This window comes from Bufo bufo, chromosome 3 (assembly GCF_905171765.1).
Source record: "Bufo bufo chromosome 3, aBufBuf1.1, whole genome shotgun sequence".
NCBI lineage: Eukaryota > Metazoa > Chordata > Amphibia > Anura > Bufonidae > Bufo > Bufo bufo.
This window is the reverse complement of record NC_053391.1, coordinates 666,903,038-666,918,421: the sequence shown is the minus strand read 5'-3', so window position 1 is coordinate 666,918,421 and position 15,384 is coordinate 666,903,038. Positions and strand designations below refer to the sequence as shown.

Below are 15,384 nucleotides of genomic sequence, written 5' to 3'. Positions count from 1 at the left end.
AGTCTACGGCACTACCAAGAACACTGCATCTAAAGTCTACGGCACTACCAAGAACACTGCATCTAAAGTCTACGGCACTACCAAGAACACTGCATCTAAAGTCTACGGCACTAACAAGCACACTGCATCTAAAGTCTACGGCACTAACAAGCACACTGCATCTAAAGTCTACGGCCCTACCAAGCACACTGCTTGGCTATTTCAAAGCAGACTCGTAAAGTTGCCGTAGGGCATGGGCTCCATCATCACTCCATTCAAACTCCTCCTAGTCGCCATCTTGCAGCTGGGTAAAAACAGAAGACCAGGGTCACCCGTTCTGGAAATCCATTGGGTAGATGATAAACAGCAGAGTAGCAGTGCAGTCACTGAACTGAATGGGTGCGACTCACTATGAACTCCAAACTGCAAGCAATCCAACATTGCTGGATTCTTGAAACTCTGGGGTCTCGGAAACTTGTGAGTCACCCTACAATTCCATTTGGTTCAAGTCAGATATTCAGACTCGCGCTGCCAATGTCCCAAAAATTCCAAAGAAGCAAGATGGGCTCAGTTCCCCCTCATTACCACTCCATACGATCACACAGAAATCACTGTGGTTCATCCTACCCTTGAAAAAGCGAGAAGTGAAACCTGGGTCGGGCGTGCCGGGACATCTGGCTTTTTCATGATATGCGTGATTTTATTAATGGTTTGTAAGTATAATAAAACATCTTGTTCGTTGCAATACTTCACTCTTTGGATCCCACCTGTTGTGCTTCTGGAAAGGAACCAAGGAGGAGATCGGGAAGCATCGATCTATGTGATCGTATGGAGTGGTGATAAGTAGGAACTGAGCCCGTCTTGCCTCTTTAGAATTTTATGTTTGGGACATTGACAGCACAGATCTGAATATCTGAATCTGCTCGTGGTGAAGGTGGCCTACTTCCGTAGATCCTGCAGCGCCGAAGTATTGGAATCTGGACATTATAAAATTAGTTTTTTTTTTTCTTTTCTTGTTTTTTTTCCCCCTATTTGGTTCAATGCCTGCACTGCTACACGGCGATTGTTTGTCACGCCTCGAGTCTTGCAGCCAAGATCAAAGTATAGATCCAGCCTAAATTAGCGTCCCCAGACAACGGCTCATTCTGGACATTACACCCTTGTGCACTCAAGGTACTAAACAGACCATTCAAAGTCTGTCGCAGCCAAGATCGCTGTGTAGCTCCAACCTTCACCTTTAAAGGTGTTTAACTCTTTGTATCCGTAAACACTATTAGGCCATATGGATATCATCTAGAGGAGGTCATCTGCTCAAGAATCTATTATATTATTCAGAGCGACTGCAAAGAATTTTGTGTGGCAGTAAGGAGGACAGTTTTTGCAATATATAAAAAGTACTTACAAATATTAACAATAATATTAATATATTATATAATAAATAAAAGAAAAGGAATATTAAAGAGCAAGTCTGCAGCTCGTGCCTAAGATCCAAGTTGCCTCTACTAATTTGGCCTCGATCACGCACCGCATAGAAAGAAAATATAAAAATGCCATTTAATACAAACGTACGGACCAGATAACCTTCAGTTATTCAATATCCGCGGCCGCCTCGCCTCCGGATAACAGAAAAAAACCTTCTCCCGTCAAAGAATAAAGGTAATAACAAACTGCTGCAGCGCTCTCGGCGGATGAAGTGGGTGTAGTGCAGACAATAGAAGGCAGACATGGAAATGCACTCGTAACGGGTGCAAACTTACGATCTTTTGCTACGTGAACACTCCGATTAACACTTATAGAAGGATACACTGAAATGAAAAGCTCCAGGAAACTGCAGGAAGAGAATACAGCCACAGATTTAATCCAAGTTAAGTAGTTTGCAGTCAATCAGGAAAAAAAATAAACTGCAACAGTTTAAGGTGGAATTCAGACAATGCAACAGAATTTTGCAGCAAATGACAGTACAATGAGTGTAATTGACTGCAAAGGATTTGCAACCAAGTATTAAAAAAGTGAAAGTTTGATTTCTGATTATTATTCTGTCCCATTACTTTTGGTCCCTTAACAAGTGGGAGGCACATATGGAAACTGTTGTAATTCCTACACCGTTCACCTGATTTGGATGTAAATGCCCTCAAATTAAAGCTGACAGTCTGCAGGTAAAGCACATCTTGTTAGTTTCATTTCAAATCCATTGTGGTGGTGTATAGAGCCCAAAATGTTAGAATTGTGTCAATGTCCCAATATTTATGGACCTGACTGTATTTAACTAGAAAGATAAGCATGCTGCAGCAGATTTTTCCCACGCTCAATGTATGGCAGAGAAATCCACGGTAAGCCCACAGCACAATCCGCAAGTAGCGCATGAGGACTCTGCTGAGTCATCGCAATTTTGCCTCTGGACATAGCCTACTATATATTGGTGACGTAAAACAAACACCAATCTACCCAAAATCAAAAGATACCGCACCGATGTCCGCCAATGCAAATTCTATTACACAAAGCATAGCCATCATATAATTCTATCATTCTCTATACCAGGGCTAAATATAACACCGGCACCAGTCGCCATGGTTGGGCACCATCTAATGTGTATGGGGCCTCCAGACTCTCCACTTATGTCAGGGCTGAGAGATTTCAATATGCCTGATCACTCTTCTGCCAGAGGCTTTCATCCCTCTCCCTACAGGGTATGAATGGCCGAGCCAGCATGAACGTGTATGGGGGGACGGGAGAGGCATGACCACTGGACACAACCATAGTACATTTATATCGTACTCTACAGACAGAACACTACAACCCCCAACTAGAGACGGATCGCTATACATACGTCAGGCCGTCGTCATCCTTGTTCGGGTGGTAATCTCGCTGAGCGGACTGCTCGTCATCCGAGTTCCCATCAGAACATCCTTCATCTCCAATCAGAGGCTTCATTACTTCCATGTCTGCGGAATGAATGACAGGTACAAGCGGTGTGACCGAGGAGAACGAATCCATGGAAATCAGACAATACTCCTCCTCAGGGATGTAACGGCTGCTAAGTATTAAAGGCCACCTACTATCCACGACTGATCAATACTGAAGCAAAATTGGAAAAAGGGGGGGGTTTCGGGGTAGCAACTGTGGAGTCATTAGTGCTTGACCTAGAAACAGATTAGTAAGATCCCTTTTCTATAGGGTTAGGGGGCTTTTTCAAAATACCGAATGCTTAAATTGGACTGACCACGTCTTCTGACATTTACATAAGTAGCGGTTTCATGTAATATCAATTCTGGAGCATCTACTCTTATGAATTCCTCCATTATTCCTACTAGAAGTTTATGGATGAATTACCATTAGTTGGCAAAAAAAAGGTCCAGCTGGGTGTTCCAGTTGGGGGGTATCCAATCAGCGCTGCCAGTGTCAGACTGTGCAGGGACAACCCCACACACACATACAAACTGGTAACACCCAGGTGGACCTTTGCAGTAAACTGCTGTAAATTCAGTCATAAACTTCTAGTAGGAATAATAAAGTTATGGCATAACATACAGTCATATAAATAGATGCCCCAGAATTGTTATCACGTGGGGAATGCGAGTGGTTACTAAAATAGACATGTCCGGAAAGGTGAAGGGTTCTCTTTAAATTAATACAAGTGAACAGGGCCCAGCAGCACCCGGATGCCAGTGGCACAGTGCAGCAGTGGCTTATCCCCTAGAGAACAATGGGATTGGGCATGTTGAAATCCAACTGCCTGATTCTTCTCTCCCTCAACATCATCTGGAGGTCAGGAGGTCACACATTTGATGGTTGGCCGGCCCCCCAGAAATCGATGGATTCAGTTGACATTTATCAAATGTGTAAGAATTGCGGTTCCCATCCAGATGTTTCCCGGGTCCCCCACCAGTCTCTGTTCACACAGCTCCACTGATGAAGTGTCAACAGGTGACCACCGCAGCCAAACACGGGCTGCTGATGTGACGCTTCAACACAATGAGGTCACCTGCTGTTTCTTGTTTTTCTCATCTTTCTGTCCACTTCACGGAGGTGGTCACACATGCTCAGTGCAATCCTTCAACTGACATCCGCCAAACCTTCTGTTAGAAGCTGTTTAAACTTACAGGACACGCCCCCTTAAGAAACGACCTGCCACCATCTTGATATAAATCTAGCAGAGCAACAAATGTGGAGATCTCTGGATCCATGGGAGGTACAGGGCTGGTTCTAGCTTTACTAGAAAGGTATTGTCATGTCCTATATGATGTCTGGTTTTCATTTTTTACATTAGTCATGGTATAACCCCTTTAAATTAAAAATAGAGCAGACTGGGTTATAAAAAAAAAAAAAAAAAAAAGAAGAGTTATTGCTCACCTCAACGATCCCCTGTAGCTACTGTTCCAATGCTGCTCTAATCTTTACTGCTCTCCACGTGACACATAGGAAATGGCTAGGACTGCCTACTCACCACCACTCAACCACTGGCACTGAGACGGTCACCTCTGTGCCCCGGTGACTGGCTGAGCAGTCAGTCCAGGCCATTCGGTGTGTCAAGTCTATGACCTGATGCTGTGCGATGTCACAGAGTAGTGGTGCTATCCAGAGCTGGAGTGGTAAGTTAATTTAGTTATTTTTGGTCTGGTATGGGAGCGCGATCCGAGGTCTGGTATGGGAGCGCGATCCGAGGTCTGGTATGGGAGCGCGATCCGAGGTCTGGTATGGGAGCGCGATCCGAGGTCTGGTATGGGAGCGCGATCCGAGGTCTGGTATGGGAGCGCGATCAGAGGTCTGGTATGGGAGCGCGATCAGAGGTCTGGTATGGGAGCGCGATCTGAGGTTTGATGAAAAAATTTTTTTCTCATTTAGTTCCTCTAAAACCTAGATGCGTCTTGAAAAGTGAAACAGTACTTATATATACATATAAAAAAATATACTGTAGATATATGAATATATATACAGTAAGGAACAGAATGATTTGAACACCCTGCGATTTTGAAAGTTCTCCCACTTAGAAATCATGGAGGGGTCTGAAAGTGCATTCCCAAAAAAAAATCAGGAAATCACATTGTATGATTTTTTAAGAATTTATTTGTCTTGCACTGCTGAACATAAGTATTTGAACACCTGAGAAAAATCAGTGTTAATATTTGGTACAGAAGCCTTTGTTTGCAATTACAAACGTTTCCTGTAGTTCTTGACCAGGTTTGCGCACACTGCAACAGGGATTTTGGCCCACTCCTCCACACAGATCTCCTCTAGATCTGTCAGGTTTCGGGGCTGTCGCTGAGCAACACGGAGTTTCAGCTCGTCTAAAGATGTTCTATTGGATTTAGGTCTGGAGCCTGGTTAGGCCACTCCAGAACCTTGATATGCTTCTTACAGAGCCACTCCTTGGTTATCCTGGCTGTGTGCTTCGGGTCATTGTCATGTTGGAAGACCCAGCCACGACCCATCTTCAATGTTCTGACAGAGGGAAGGAGGCTGTTGCTCAAAATCTCACAATAAATGGCCCCATTCATCCTCTCCTTAATACAGTGCAGTCGTCCTGTCCCCTTCGCAAAAAAGCACCCCCAAAGCATGATGTTACCCACCTCCACATGCTTCACAGTAAAAATGGTGTTCTTGGGATGCAACTCATCCTTCTTTTTCCTCCAAACACGACAAGTGAAGTTTAGACCAAAAAGTTCTACTTTGGTCTCATCTGACCACATGAATTTCTGCCATGCCTCCTCTGGATCATCTAGATGGTCATTGGCAAAGTTCAGACGGGCCTGGACATGTGATGACTTGAGCAGGGGAACCTTCCGTGTTTTGAAACCATGACGGCGTAGTGACCTTTGAAACTGTGGTCCCAGCTCTCTTTATGTCATTTACCAGCTCCTGTAGTTCTGGGCTGATTCCTCACCTTTCTTATCATCAGTGATACCCCACGAGGTGAGATCTTGCATGGAGCCCCAGTCTGAGGGAGACTGACAGTTGTCTTTAGCCTCTTCCATTTTCAAACAATTGCTCCAACAGTTGATCTATTTTCACCAAGCTGCTTGGCAATTGCCCCGTAGCCCTTTCCAGCCTTGTGGAGGTCCACAATTTTGTCTCTGGTGTCGACAGCTCTTTGGTCTTGCCCATGGTAGTAGTTGACGTCTGACTGACTGAGGGGTGGACAGGTGTCTTTAAAGAGCTCCACATAGGTGCTACTAAGTTAGATTAATGAGTGGAGTAAAGGTGGACTTTTTAAAGGCACAGTAACAGGTCTTTGAGAGCCAGAATTCTTGCTGTTTCTCAGGTGTTCAAATACTTATGTTCAGCCGTGCAAGACAAATAAATTCTATAAAAATCATATAATGTGATTTCCTGATTATTATTTTTTTAATTCTGTCTCTCAGAGTGGAAATGAGAACTTGCAAAATCGCAGGGTGTTCAAATACTTCTGTTCCTCACTGTATATATATATATATATATATATATATATATATATATATATATATATATATATATATATATCCTGGCAAACTCCTCTAGTCTGGCAGATCAGTACAGGAACTCAGCTTAGGCCTCTTTCACACTTGCGTTGTCCGGATCCGGCGTGTACTCCACTTGCCGGAATTACACTCCTGATCCGGAAAAACGCAAGTGTACTGAAAGCATTTGAAGACGGATCCGTCTTCCAAATGCTTTCAGTGTTACTATGGCACCCAGGACGCTATTAAAGTCCTGGTTGCCATAGTAGGAGCGGGGAGCGGGGGAGCAGTATACTTACCGTCCGTGCGGCTCCCGGGGCGCTCCAGAATGACGTCAGAGCGCCCCATGCGCATGGATGACGTGATCCATGCGCAAGAACGCAAGTGTGAAAGAGCCGTAAGCTATTAGGGCATGATGCTGATTGATGCAAAGTGGCAACCAGCAAGTTTCGGAAATTAGCTTTGGATTCTAGCATAAAGCTGTGAAATTACTGGTCATCACAGAATAAGCGGAGAAATATATTTCCCCAGCAGTGCCAAAAATAAAATTCTTGTTTTCCCGTACAAAAAAAATAGAAGTCACAAAAGCAAGGCTAAATATTTCCTACAACCGAGCAGTGTGCATTAAACAGAGGTAATAGAAGAAGATGAGAAACCTCAGCCACCACAAACATCTAACTGCAGAGACTTGTAAAGCAGTCCTCTGCTCTGTGGGTTGAGCCCCCGCTGGAGCTTCTTATTACACTGATATTTTCTCATTCCTATATATTCCCCTGAAGAGACGTCCACAGATCGTACATCAGCCTTTGATACTGGATACCAAGGAGCAAGTGAAGCTCCGACATCCGTGAAGATTCAGGCGGTGTTCTCCAGGACGCGCTCTGCACACAATGATCGTGTCCTTATCGCTGTGACTTCCCAGAAGACGCCTCGCTACTTGTAAGACAGCACAGAGAATTCATTTTTTACAGAGCTGAGCAGGTCAATGTGGCACGGCTGTCCGAGACCGCTCCGCTCTCCGTTCCTATCATACCACATTCCTGTGCAGGGAGATCACACAACCACCAGCACTGCAAGACATTCCTTTTATATAAATTTTACACATAAATTTTATATTTTACCTAAATTTTACACAAATTTTAATTTTACATAAATTTTAGACATAGCTACCAAAGAGGCAGATCACATAATTCTGCGAGCACCGTCTACTTTATTGCTTACACTGGTCGTTGCGACTGCGCCTGGTTTCACAGCTGATTACAAGATTGGCCGATTCGAAGGAATGGGGCCCAGAGGTCTCTTAAACAATGGGCAAGGGCAGGACCCGTAAAGGGCGGATTATTTACCTGCTTCCCCGAGCACGCTCCTCCTCCAGGCTTGGGCTGCTCCGCATAGTTCCCTCGAAGTCAACATCAGATTTGACATCACCGCAGCCAATACTTTGGCCGCAGAGATGTCAAACTGGATGTTGACATTGAGGGAGCCTAGTGGAATAGCCCACACCTGGTGGAAAAGGTGCAGAGAGCCGGCAGGTTTTACAGGTTTGGTCTACCCCACCCCTCCATTCTTTCATAACCCCTTTAAATAGCTGAGGGTGCTGAGAAAATGACGGCTACCAATCAAAAACCCATTCAAATACACTCCCCTCCACCACCAACCTAATATTGATGATCACTTTAGAAAACTGGAAAACCCCTTTAATTACCCTGGTAGGTTATGTCGATCTTAACTTTGAAAATTTCCTGGGAGCTTCATATTAAAAGGTGTTCTCCGGGATTTACATACTGAAGAACTATCCTCAGAATAGATCATCAATATTGCGGGGGTCCAGGGGCATGATAGGGGCATGATAGGCCAGGGGCTGTCTACCCAACTTGGGCCCTTCCCTCCATTTTAGTTTTAGTTTTTTTTGTATGAAGAGGCTGCGGTTCTTCATGAGCGCCACAGTCTCTTCCTAGGCCATATAAAATCTCCAGAATAAAAAAAAAATAAACTGAAAAATGTGGTCGCCAAATTTTAAATACATATAATTATAATAAAAAAAAGACATGGAGGAGAATACAGCACCACATACCTCTTGCATCCAGTGACATCTCCTGTCATGTAGACCTTCTCTTTCCTCTTCTTCTCCATTTGACCCAGACCGCCATGACAAATTCTTTCAGCCGCATCTCATCTCTACAGAGTTTGTAACACAGACACGTTAGATTTCTCAATTTTTCCATCAACCTCCTCATCCTGGTGTCCCCACAGTGTCATCCTGCTGCCACCCCCAATACTGTGCCTGTTGTGCCCCCCAATGTCCAAGGTACTATACTGCTGAAAAAATAGTGACCGCAGTAAACATAATTGGGGTCATTTATCAAACTCGTGTAAAGTAGAACTGGATTTCCAAAAGAGCTTTAAAAAATGAATGGTGGGACCTGATTGGCTGCTATGGGCAACTAAGCCAGTTCTACTTTACACCAGTTTGACAAATTACCCCAAATGTCCCTATAGTGTCCACAGCAGCTATAATGTCCCCTAGAGTTCCCCCAGTAATAATAACACCCTCTATTGTGCTCCAGGCAATAATCCCTGTATAGTGTCTCCAGAAATAATAGAATTTCCCCTACAGTGCCTCCCCAATAGCAACACCCCATATAGTAATTTCCCCCACACTGCCCCATATAGTAATTTCCCCCACACTGCCCCCACATAGTAATCCCCCCCATAGTAGTCTGCCCCCACAGTAATTTCCCCACACTGCCCCAACATAGTAATTTGCCCCCACACAGTAGATCTCTCAACACTGCCCCTCATAGTAATTTCCCCCACACTGCCCGACATAGTAATTTTCCCCCACACTGCCCCCATATAGTAATTTCCCCCACACTGCCCCCATATAGTAATTTCCCCCACACTGCCCCATATAGTAATTTGCCCCACACTGCCCCATATAGTAATTTCCCCCACACTGCCCCATATAGTAATTTCCCCCACACTGCCTCCATATAGTAATTTCCCCCACACTGCCCCACACAGTAATTTCCCCCACACTGCCTCCATATAGTAATTTCCCCCACACTGCCCCACATAGTAATTTCCCCCACACTGCCCCACACAGTAATTTCCCCCACACTGCCTCCATATAGTAATTTCCCCCACACTGCCCCACATAGTAATTTCCCCCACACTGCCCCACACAGTAATTTCCCCCACACTGCCTCCATATAGTAATTTCCCCCACACTGCCCCACATAGTAATTTCCCCCACACTGCCCCACACAGTAATTTCCCCCACACTGCCTCCATATAGTAATTTCCCCCACACTGCCCCACATAGTAATTTCCCCCACACTGCCCCATATAGTAATTTCCCCCACACTGCCCCACATAGTAATTTCCCCCACACTGCCCCACATAGTAATTTGCCCCACACTGCCCCATATAGTAATTTCCCCCACACTGCCCCACATAGTAATTTCCCCCACACTGCCCCACATAGTAATTTTCCGAACACTGCCCCATATAGTAATTTCCCCCACACTGCCCCCATATAGTAATTTCCCCCACACTGCCCCCATATAGTAATTTTCCCCCACATAGTAGTCCCTCCCATAATAATTTGGCCCCACATAGTAATTTGCCCCCATACAGAAGCCCCAATATAGTAATTTCCCCCCCAATGTACTCGATGTCTCTTCACTAATATGTCCTTCCCACCCCACATGCCCCCAAAGTAGGTACATGAAATAAAAAAAAATAAAAAATGAAAAAAAATAAAATAAAAGCTAAATACTCACCTATATCCAGGGCCAGGCGCTTTTTCGCTGCGTTCCCGTTACAGGCGGGCGATGATGTCAGGATTTCACTACCGCATAGGCCCATGGCGATGATCGGCGGCGGGGCAGGGAGCTATGCGCTCCCGTGTCACGCCGCAGTATGTGGGCGTTCGGGTTGGCGTTGCCCCCCCCAGCGGTGTTGGGCCCGGGGCTCCTAACCCAAACGCCCCTATTGCAATCCGCCACTGCGGGGGTCCAACTCCCAGAACCTTCACAGATCAGCAGATTGAGGAGGCTGCGGGGGTCATGCCTTCACAGGTATTGTGGGCATTTCATATTCCCTATTGTAATGTATTGCCCTTGCTAATTACTTTGCCAATAGCGCCATCTACTGTCTTGAATCTTGATGCAGCCTGTCTTATACAATTTCCAATACTAGTAATTCGCTCCTGCTGAGCGCTCTTAAGTTTGGCCATTCCAGCCACCTTAGTTCTCCCATCAGGAAGCCATCTTGTCCTCATGGAAGTCAGACATGTTGTCCGTCTCTCTCCACCATTTGCTTCATCCTGATGTTTAACCCTACCATAGCACAGTCGGCGAGTCTTACTTACATTTCTCCTCATCACCACAAGGTTGTCTCTGCTTCTAGCTGTACCCATGTTACACTATGCGGACAGCCTCCCTCATGGTCAGTCAGCCATCTTGCTCACATCATAGTCATGTCCATATGTATTTCAATAGGCTTGTGTTTACATATGCTGTTACTATGCTATGTCGTGTATACATTTGCCTCATAGTAAGCAGTCATATTTCTTTATGTAGTTTTACACTGATCCTCTCAATAAAAGCTGTAAAGGACCCCCAGCGTCTGCCCCAGCATGTGAAGGTGGCAGGACAGTGAGCGCCGGGGCTTCTCGCAGCTTACCGTGCACAGCGCCGTATATAGTGGCCATGCTTGGTATTGCATTGTCGTCAGTATGTAAACCCTGGAGAACCCTTTTGAAGCGACTCTTTCTGGAGAATATGGCGTCCTATATAGTGGCAGCATATTATGATGACAGGAGTGCGGTATTATAATGAACAGCACCTGCTGTAGTGTCATGCCCATGTATCTAGAGGTGCCCACATACCTTCAATAGCCGGTTGGCTGACTGATGGCAGTGACTCATCTCCAGGGTAAGGGTTGGGCAAAACAAAAATTTGATTTTACCAATGTTTCTCACCCCGACAACATATCTGTCCCAGTGACAACTTTTTGTGCCACTTAAGAGAATAGCTCAGCAGCGTTATAAAATGCCCCCATTGTCACAGGAGCGCGGCTATACCCGATTCCGCCATTCGCAGGCTCATTCTTATCCCAAATCTTTTCTATTTGGAGACGGAATCTCGCTCCCTCTTCGCTTAGATGAATAGGGCAATTGTCGGTTCACCACTGTGGTTTTTAAAGGGGTTGTCCCACAAAAATATTCTACCGTTTTCAAACCAGCGCCTGGATCTGAATACTTTTACTGCACGCAATTAAAAATGTATTATAGCCACGGAGCTATTCACTGAAATCTATCGGTACAGCGCCACCTGCTGTCTGCTTTTTCTAATTTCTCTGTCCTGCTCACCGAGACGGTAACACATGCTCATCTCCATCCTTCAACTGCCACCAGTTGCAGCAGAAAGGACACGCCCCCCCCCCCCCCCCCCCCCCCCGCCCTAAGCCGACAACTTGAAATAAACCTAGCAGAACAATTGGACCATGAATGGGGATATCACTGGATCAAGGCTGGTTCTAGCTTCATTAGAAAGAGGTTGCCATGGACTAGACTACTAGAGTTTCATTTTTTACATTATTCGTGGATAACCCCTTTAACCACTTCATGACCGCCCATAGACTATAAATGTCCTATGGGCGGTTGTTTAACTCTTATCGGACATTTTAGAACGTCCTTTCAGAGAAGGCAGCTGCACGCTAATCGTGCAGCTGCGGAGCGGAGGGCCCGTTGTCAGTGACAGCAGGCCACCTCAGAGAGAAGGCAGGGACAGTTCCCAGGTGTCCCTGCGTTCTAGATCGCTGTATACACAGCGCTCAACTAGCGCTGTGTATAGAGATCAGGAAATGCTATGCGCTTCCTGTGCCGGCCCGGTGGTCATGTGACCTCCGGAGCCAGGTGAGTGCAGGAGCTGTCGGGTCTTCCATAAACCTCTATGAGCCCTGCACTGAGGCTGTACAGCGCTGTGTTCTGCTGTACAGCCTCTCTGGGGGGTGTATTTCCCCTGTAACTGGGCCTACTATGTCAGCCCCAGTTACAGGAGAAATCAATAGTGGGGGAAAAAAATTAAAAAATAAAAAGAAGTAAAATTTCCCCCAGAGGTCTTGTATGATATGACCTTATGGGGGACGCAAAGTGTAAAATAAAATAAAAAAAAAATTAAAAAAAAAGGGTTACACATGTAAAAAAATTACAATTAATAAAAAAAAAAAAAAAAAGATAAATAAATAAATTAGACATTTTTGGTATTGCCGCGTCTGTGACGGCCGGCTCTATAAATATATCACATGATCCACCCCGTCCGATAAACACCATAGAAAATAAAAACGGTGTCAAAAAAGCCATTTTTGTCACCTTACATCACAAAAAGTGCAACACCAGGTGATCAAAAAGGCGTATGTCCCACAAAATAACACCAATAAAACAGTCACCTCACCCCGCAAAAAATGACACACTACATAAGAAAATCGCTCAAAAAATAAAAAAAAAAACTCTCAGAACATGGAGACATAATATTGTGTTAAAATGAAATAAATTTAAAAAAAGTATACATATTAGGTATCTCCACGTCCGTAACAACCAGCTCTATAAAAAATATCACATGACCTAACCCTCAGGTGAATACCGTAAAAATAAATAAAAACTGTGCCAAAAAAGCAATTTTTTGGTCACCTAACATCACATAAAGTGCAACACCAAGTGATCAAAAAGGTGTATGCCCCCCAAAATAGTACCAAACAGTCACCTCATCCCGCAAGAAAAAAATATGAGACCCTAACTAAGACAATTGGTCAAAAAAAAAAAAAAAAAAAGTTATGGCTCTCAGACTATGGAGACACTAAAATGCTAATTATTGTGTAAAACTTAAATAAATAAGAAAAAGTATACATAATAGTTATTGTCACGTCTGTAACGATTTGCTCTATAAAAAGGTCACATGACCTAACCCCTCAGGTGAGCGCTGTAAAAAGAAATAAATAAAAACTGTGCTGAAACCAATTTTTTGGTCACCTTGCCCCATAAAGTGTAATAATGAATGATCAAAAAAAAAAATCACTGTAAAAACTCTTCTTGCAAAAAACTAGCCCCTGCATGGCGTTCTGAAAATGGAGACACAAAAACATAATTTTTTTCCAAAAATGCTTTATTATGCAAAACGGAAACAAACAGGAAGTAGACATATTTGATATCATTGCGTCCGTAACAACCTGCTCTATAAAAATAGCACATGATCTACCCCCTGAAGGTTCTAGTCTAAATTCTCTTGTAGTATATATTGAGGGAAGCGCCTCTTTTAGACTGAACATGCCCATCTACCTGGGACTTCTGAGCAGGGTACGTTTGTAGCTGGTTCCTACACTGCCCTGAATATTGTAGGCTTAATTAAGACCAAAGTGCGGCAGTATATTTAGTGTTAGGGACCCATCTGCGGAAGCCACCTTGACACCTGGTAGATGGGCCCGACACATGTTTGATCGAATATGTGCACTAAGAGCTTCCATTAACTCATTTATAGTCGCTATTGTACCACTTTTAATTACAGCCGGTTCAGACCTGAGCGTTCCTACGCGCTGTAAAACGCTCAACAAGGAGAAACCAATGCTTCCCTATCGGCATGGTTCTCACCTGGGCGTTTTACAGCGCGTACGATCGCGCTGTAAAACGCCTGACGCCCCAAGAAGTTCAGGAGCGTAGTGTCGCGCTTTCCCGTACATAGACTTCCGGGAACGCGCAACACTGGGCGTTCGCTTGTCTCTGTATGCGCGATTGCAAACACCCGTACAATCGCGCATACAGAGCGTGCGTTCAATACGCTCTGGTGTGAACCCAGCGTCAGAATGACCCCCATTTCTTAGCTCTATTGTTTGTATGTATAATGGTGTGCAGCCATTTTATTGTTTGCTTCATGGATATGCACCTGTGAGTCTCAAGGTTCTAGTCTAAATTCTCTTGTAACATAATCTACCCCGTCAGATGAATGTTGTAAAAAAATAAGAACAGTGGCATTTTTTGGTTACCTTGCCTCACAAAAAACGTAATATAGAGCAATTAAAAAAATCATATGTACCCCAAAATAGTACCAATAAAACTCGCACCGTATCCCCTAGTTTCCAAAATGGGGTCACTTTTTGGGAGTTTCTACTCTAGGGGTGCATCAGGGGGACTTCAAATGGGACATGCTGTAAATAATCCAGTCCAGCAAAATCTGCCTTCCAAAAACCGTATGGCAACTCCTTTTCTACTGCGCCCTACCGTGTGCCCATACAGCAGTTTACGTCCACATGTGGGGTATTTCTGTAAACCGCAGAATCAGGGTAATAAATATTGAGTTTTGTTTGGCTGCTAACCCTCGATGTGTTAAAGAAAAAAATGGATTAAAATGGAAAATCTGACAAAAAAGTGAAATTTACAAATTTGATCTCCATTTTCCTTTAGGTGTTCCACAATTCTTGTGGAACACCTAAAGGGTTAACAAAGTTAGTAAAATCAGTTTTGAGTAACATGAGGGGTGTAGTTTCTAAAATGGGGTCATTTATGGGGGGTTCCCACTATGTAAGCCCCACAAAGTGACTTCAGACCTGAACTGGTCCTTAAAAAGTGGGTTTTTTTAAATGTTCTTAAAGATTTTAAGAATTGCTTCTAAGCCTTCTAAGGTACTAAAAAAATTAAATGACATATGGGGAATGTTAAGTAACAAATATTTTATGAGGTATCGCTTTCTGTTTTAAAAGCAGAGAAATAATTATTGCGCGAGATTCAAACTTCCTGCGCTCCTCTCTCCCCTCCTCTTCCTGTTCTGCACGAGCACCCTGCAGCACCGTCCAGCACCAGCTCCTGAGTCCCCCTAATCGCCATCCATCACCCTCCTGCACCCATCGCCCTCCAGGTAGGTTAGGGTCAGTGAGGGAGAGGCACCGTTAGGCAGGGATAGAAGGGAAAAGTTAG

General features: G+C 44.4%; 1 protein-coding gene across 2 annotated transcripts in view; it reads right to left on the bottom strand.

Moving 5' to 3' along the window:
- The window catches only part of SLC36A4 (solute carrier family 36 member 4), a 260,721-nt gene that overhangs the window by 222,339 nt on the left and 22,998 nt on the right, over nt 1-15,384 (bottom strand). The window contains exon 2 of one of the 2 annotated variants that reach the window (XM_040426349.1): nt 2,807-2,921. The exons of the other annotated variant lie outside the window; for it this stretch is intronic. Coding sequence (XP_040282283.1) covers nt 2,807-2,921 — 115 coding nt within the window. The remainder of the gene's footprint in view (nt 1-2,806; nt 2,922-15,384) is intronic. 2 annotated transcript variants of the gene reach the window in all.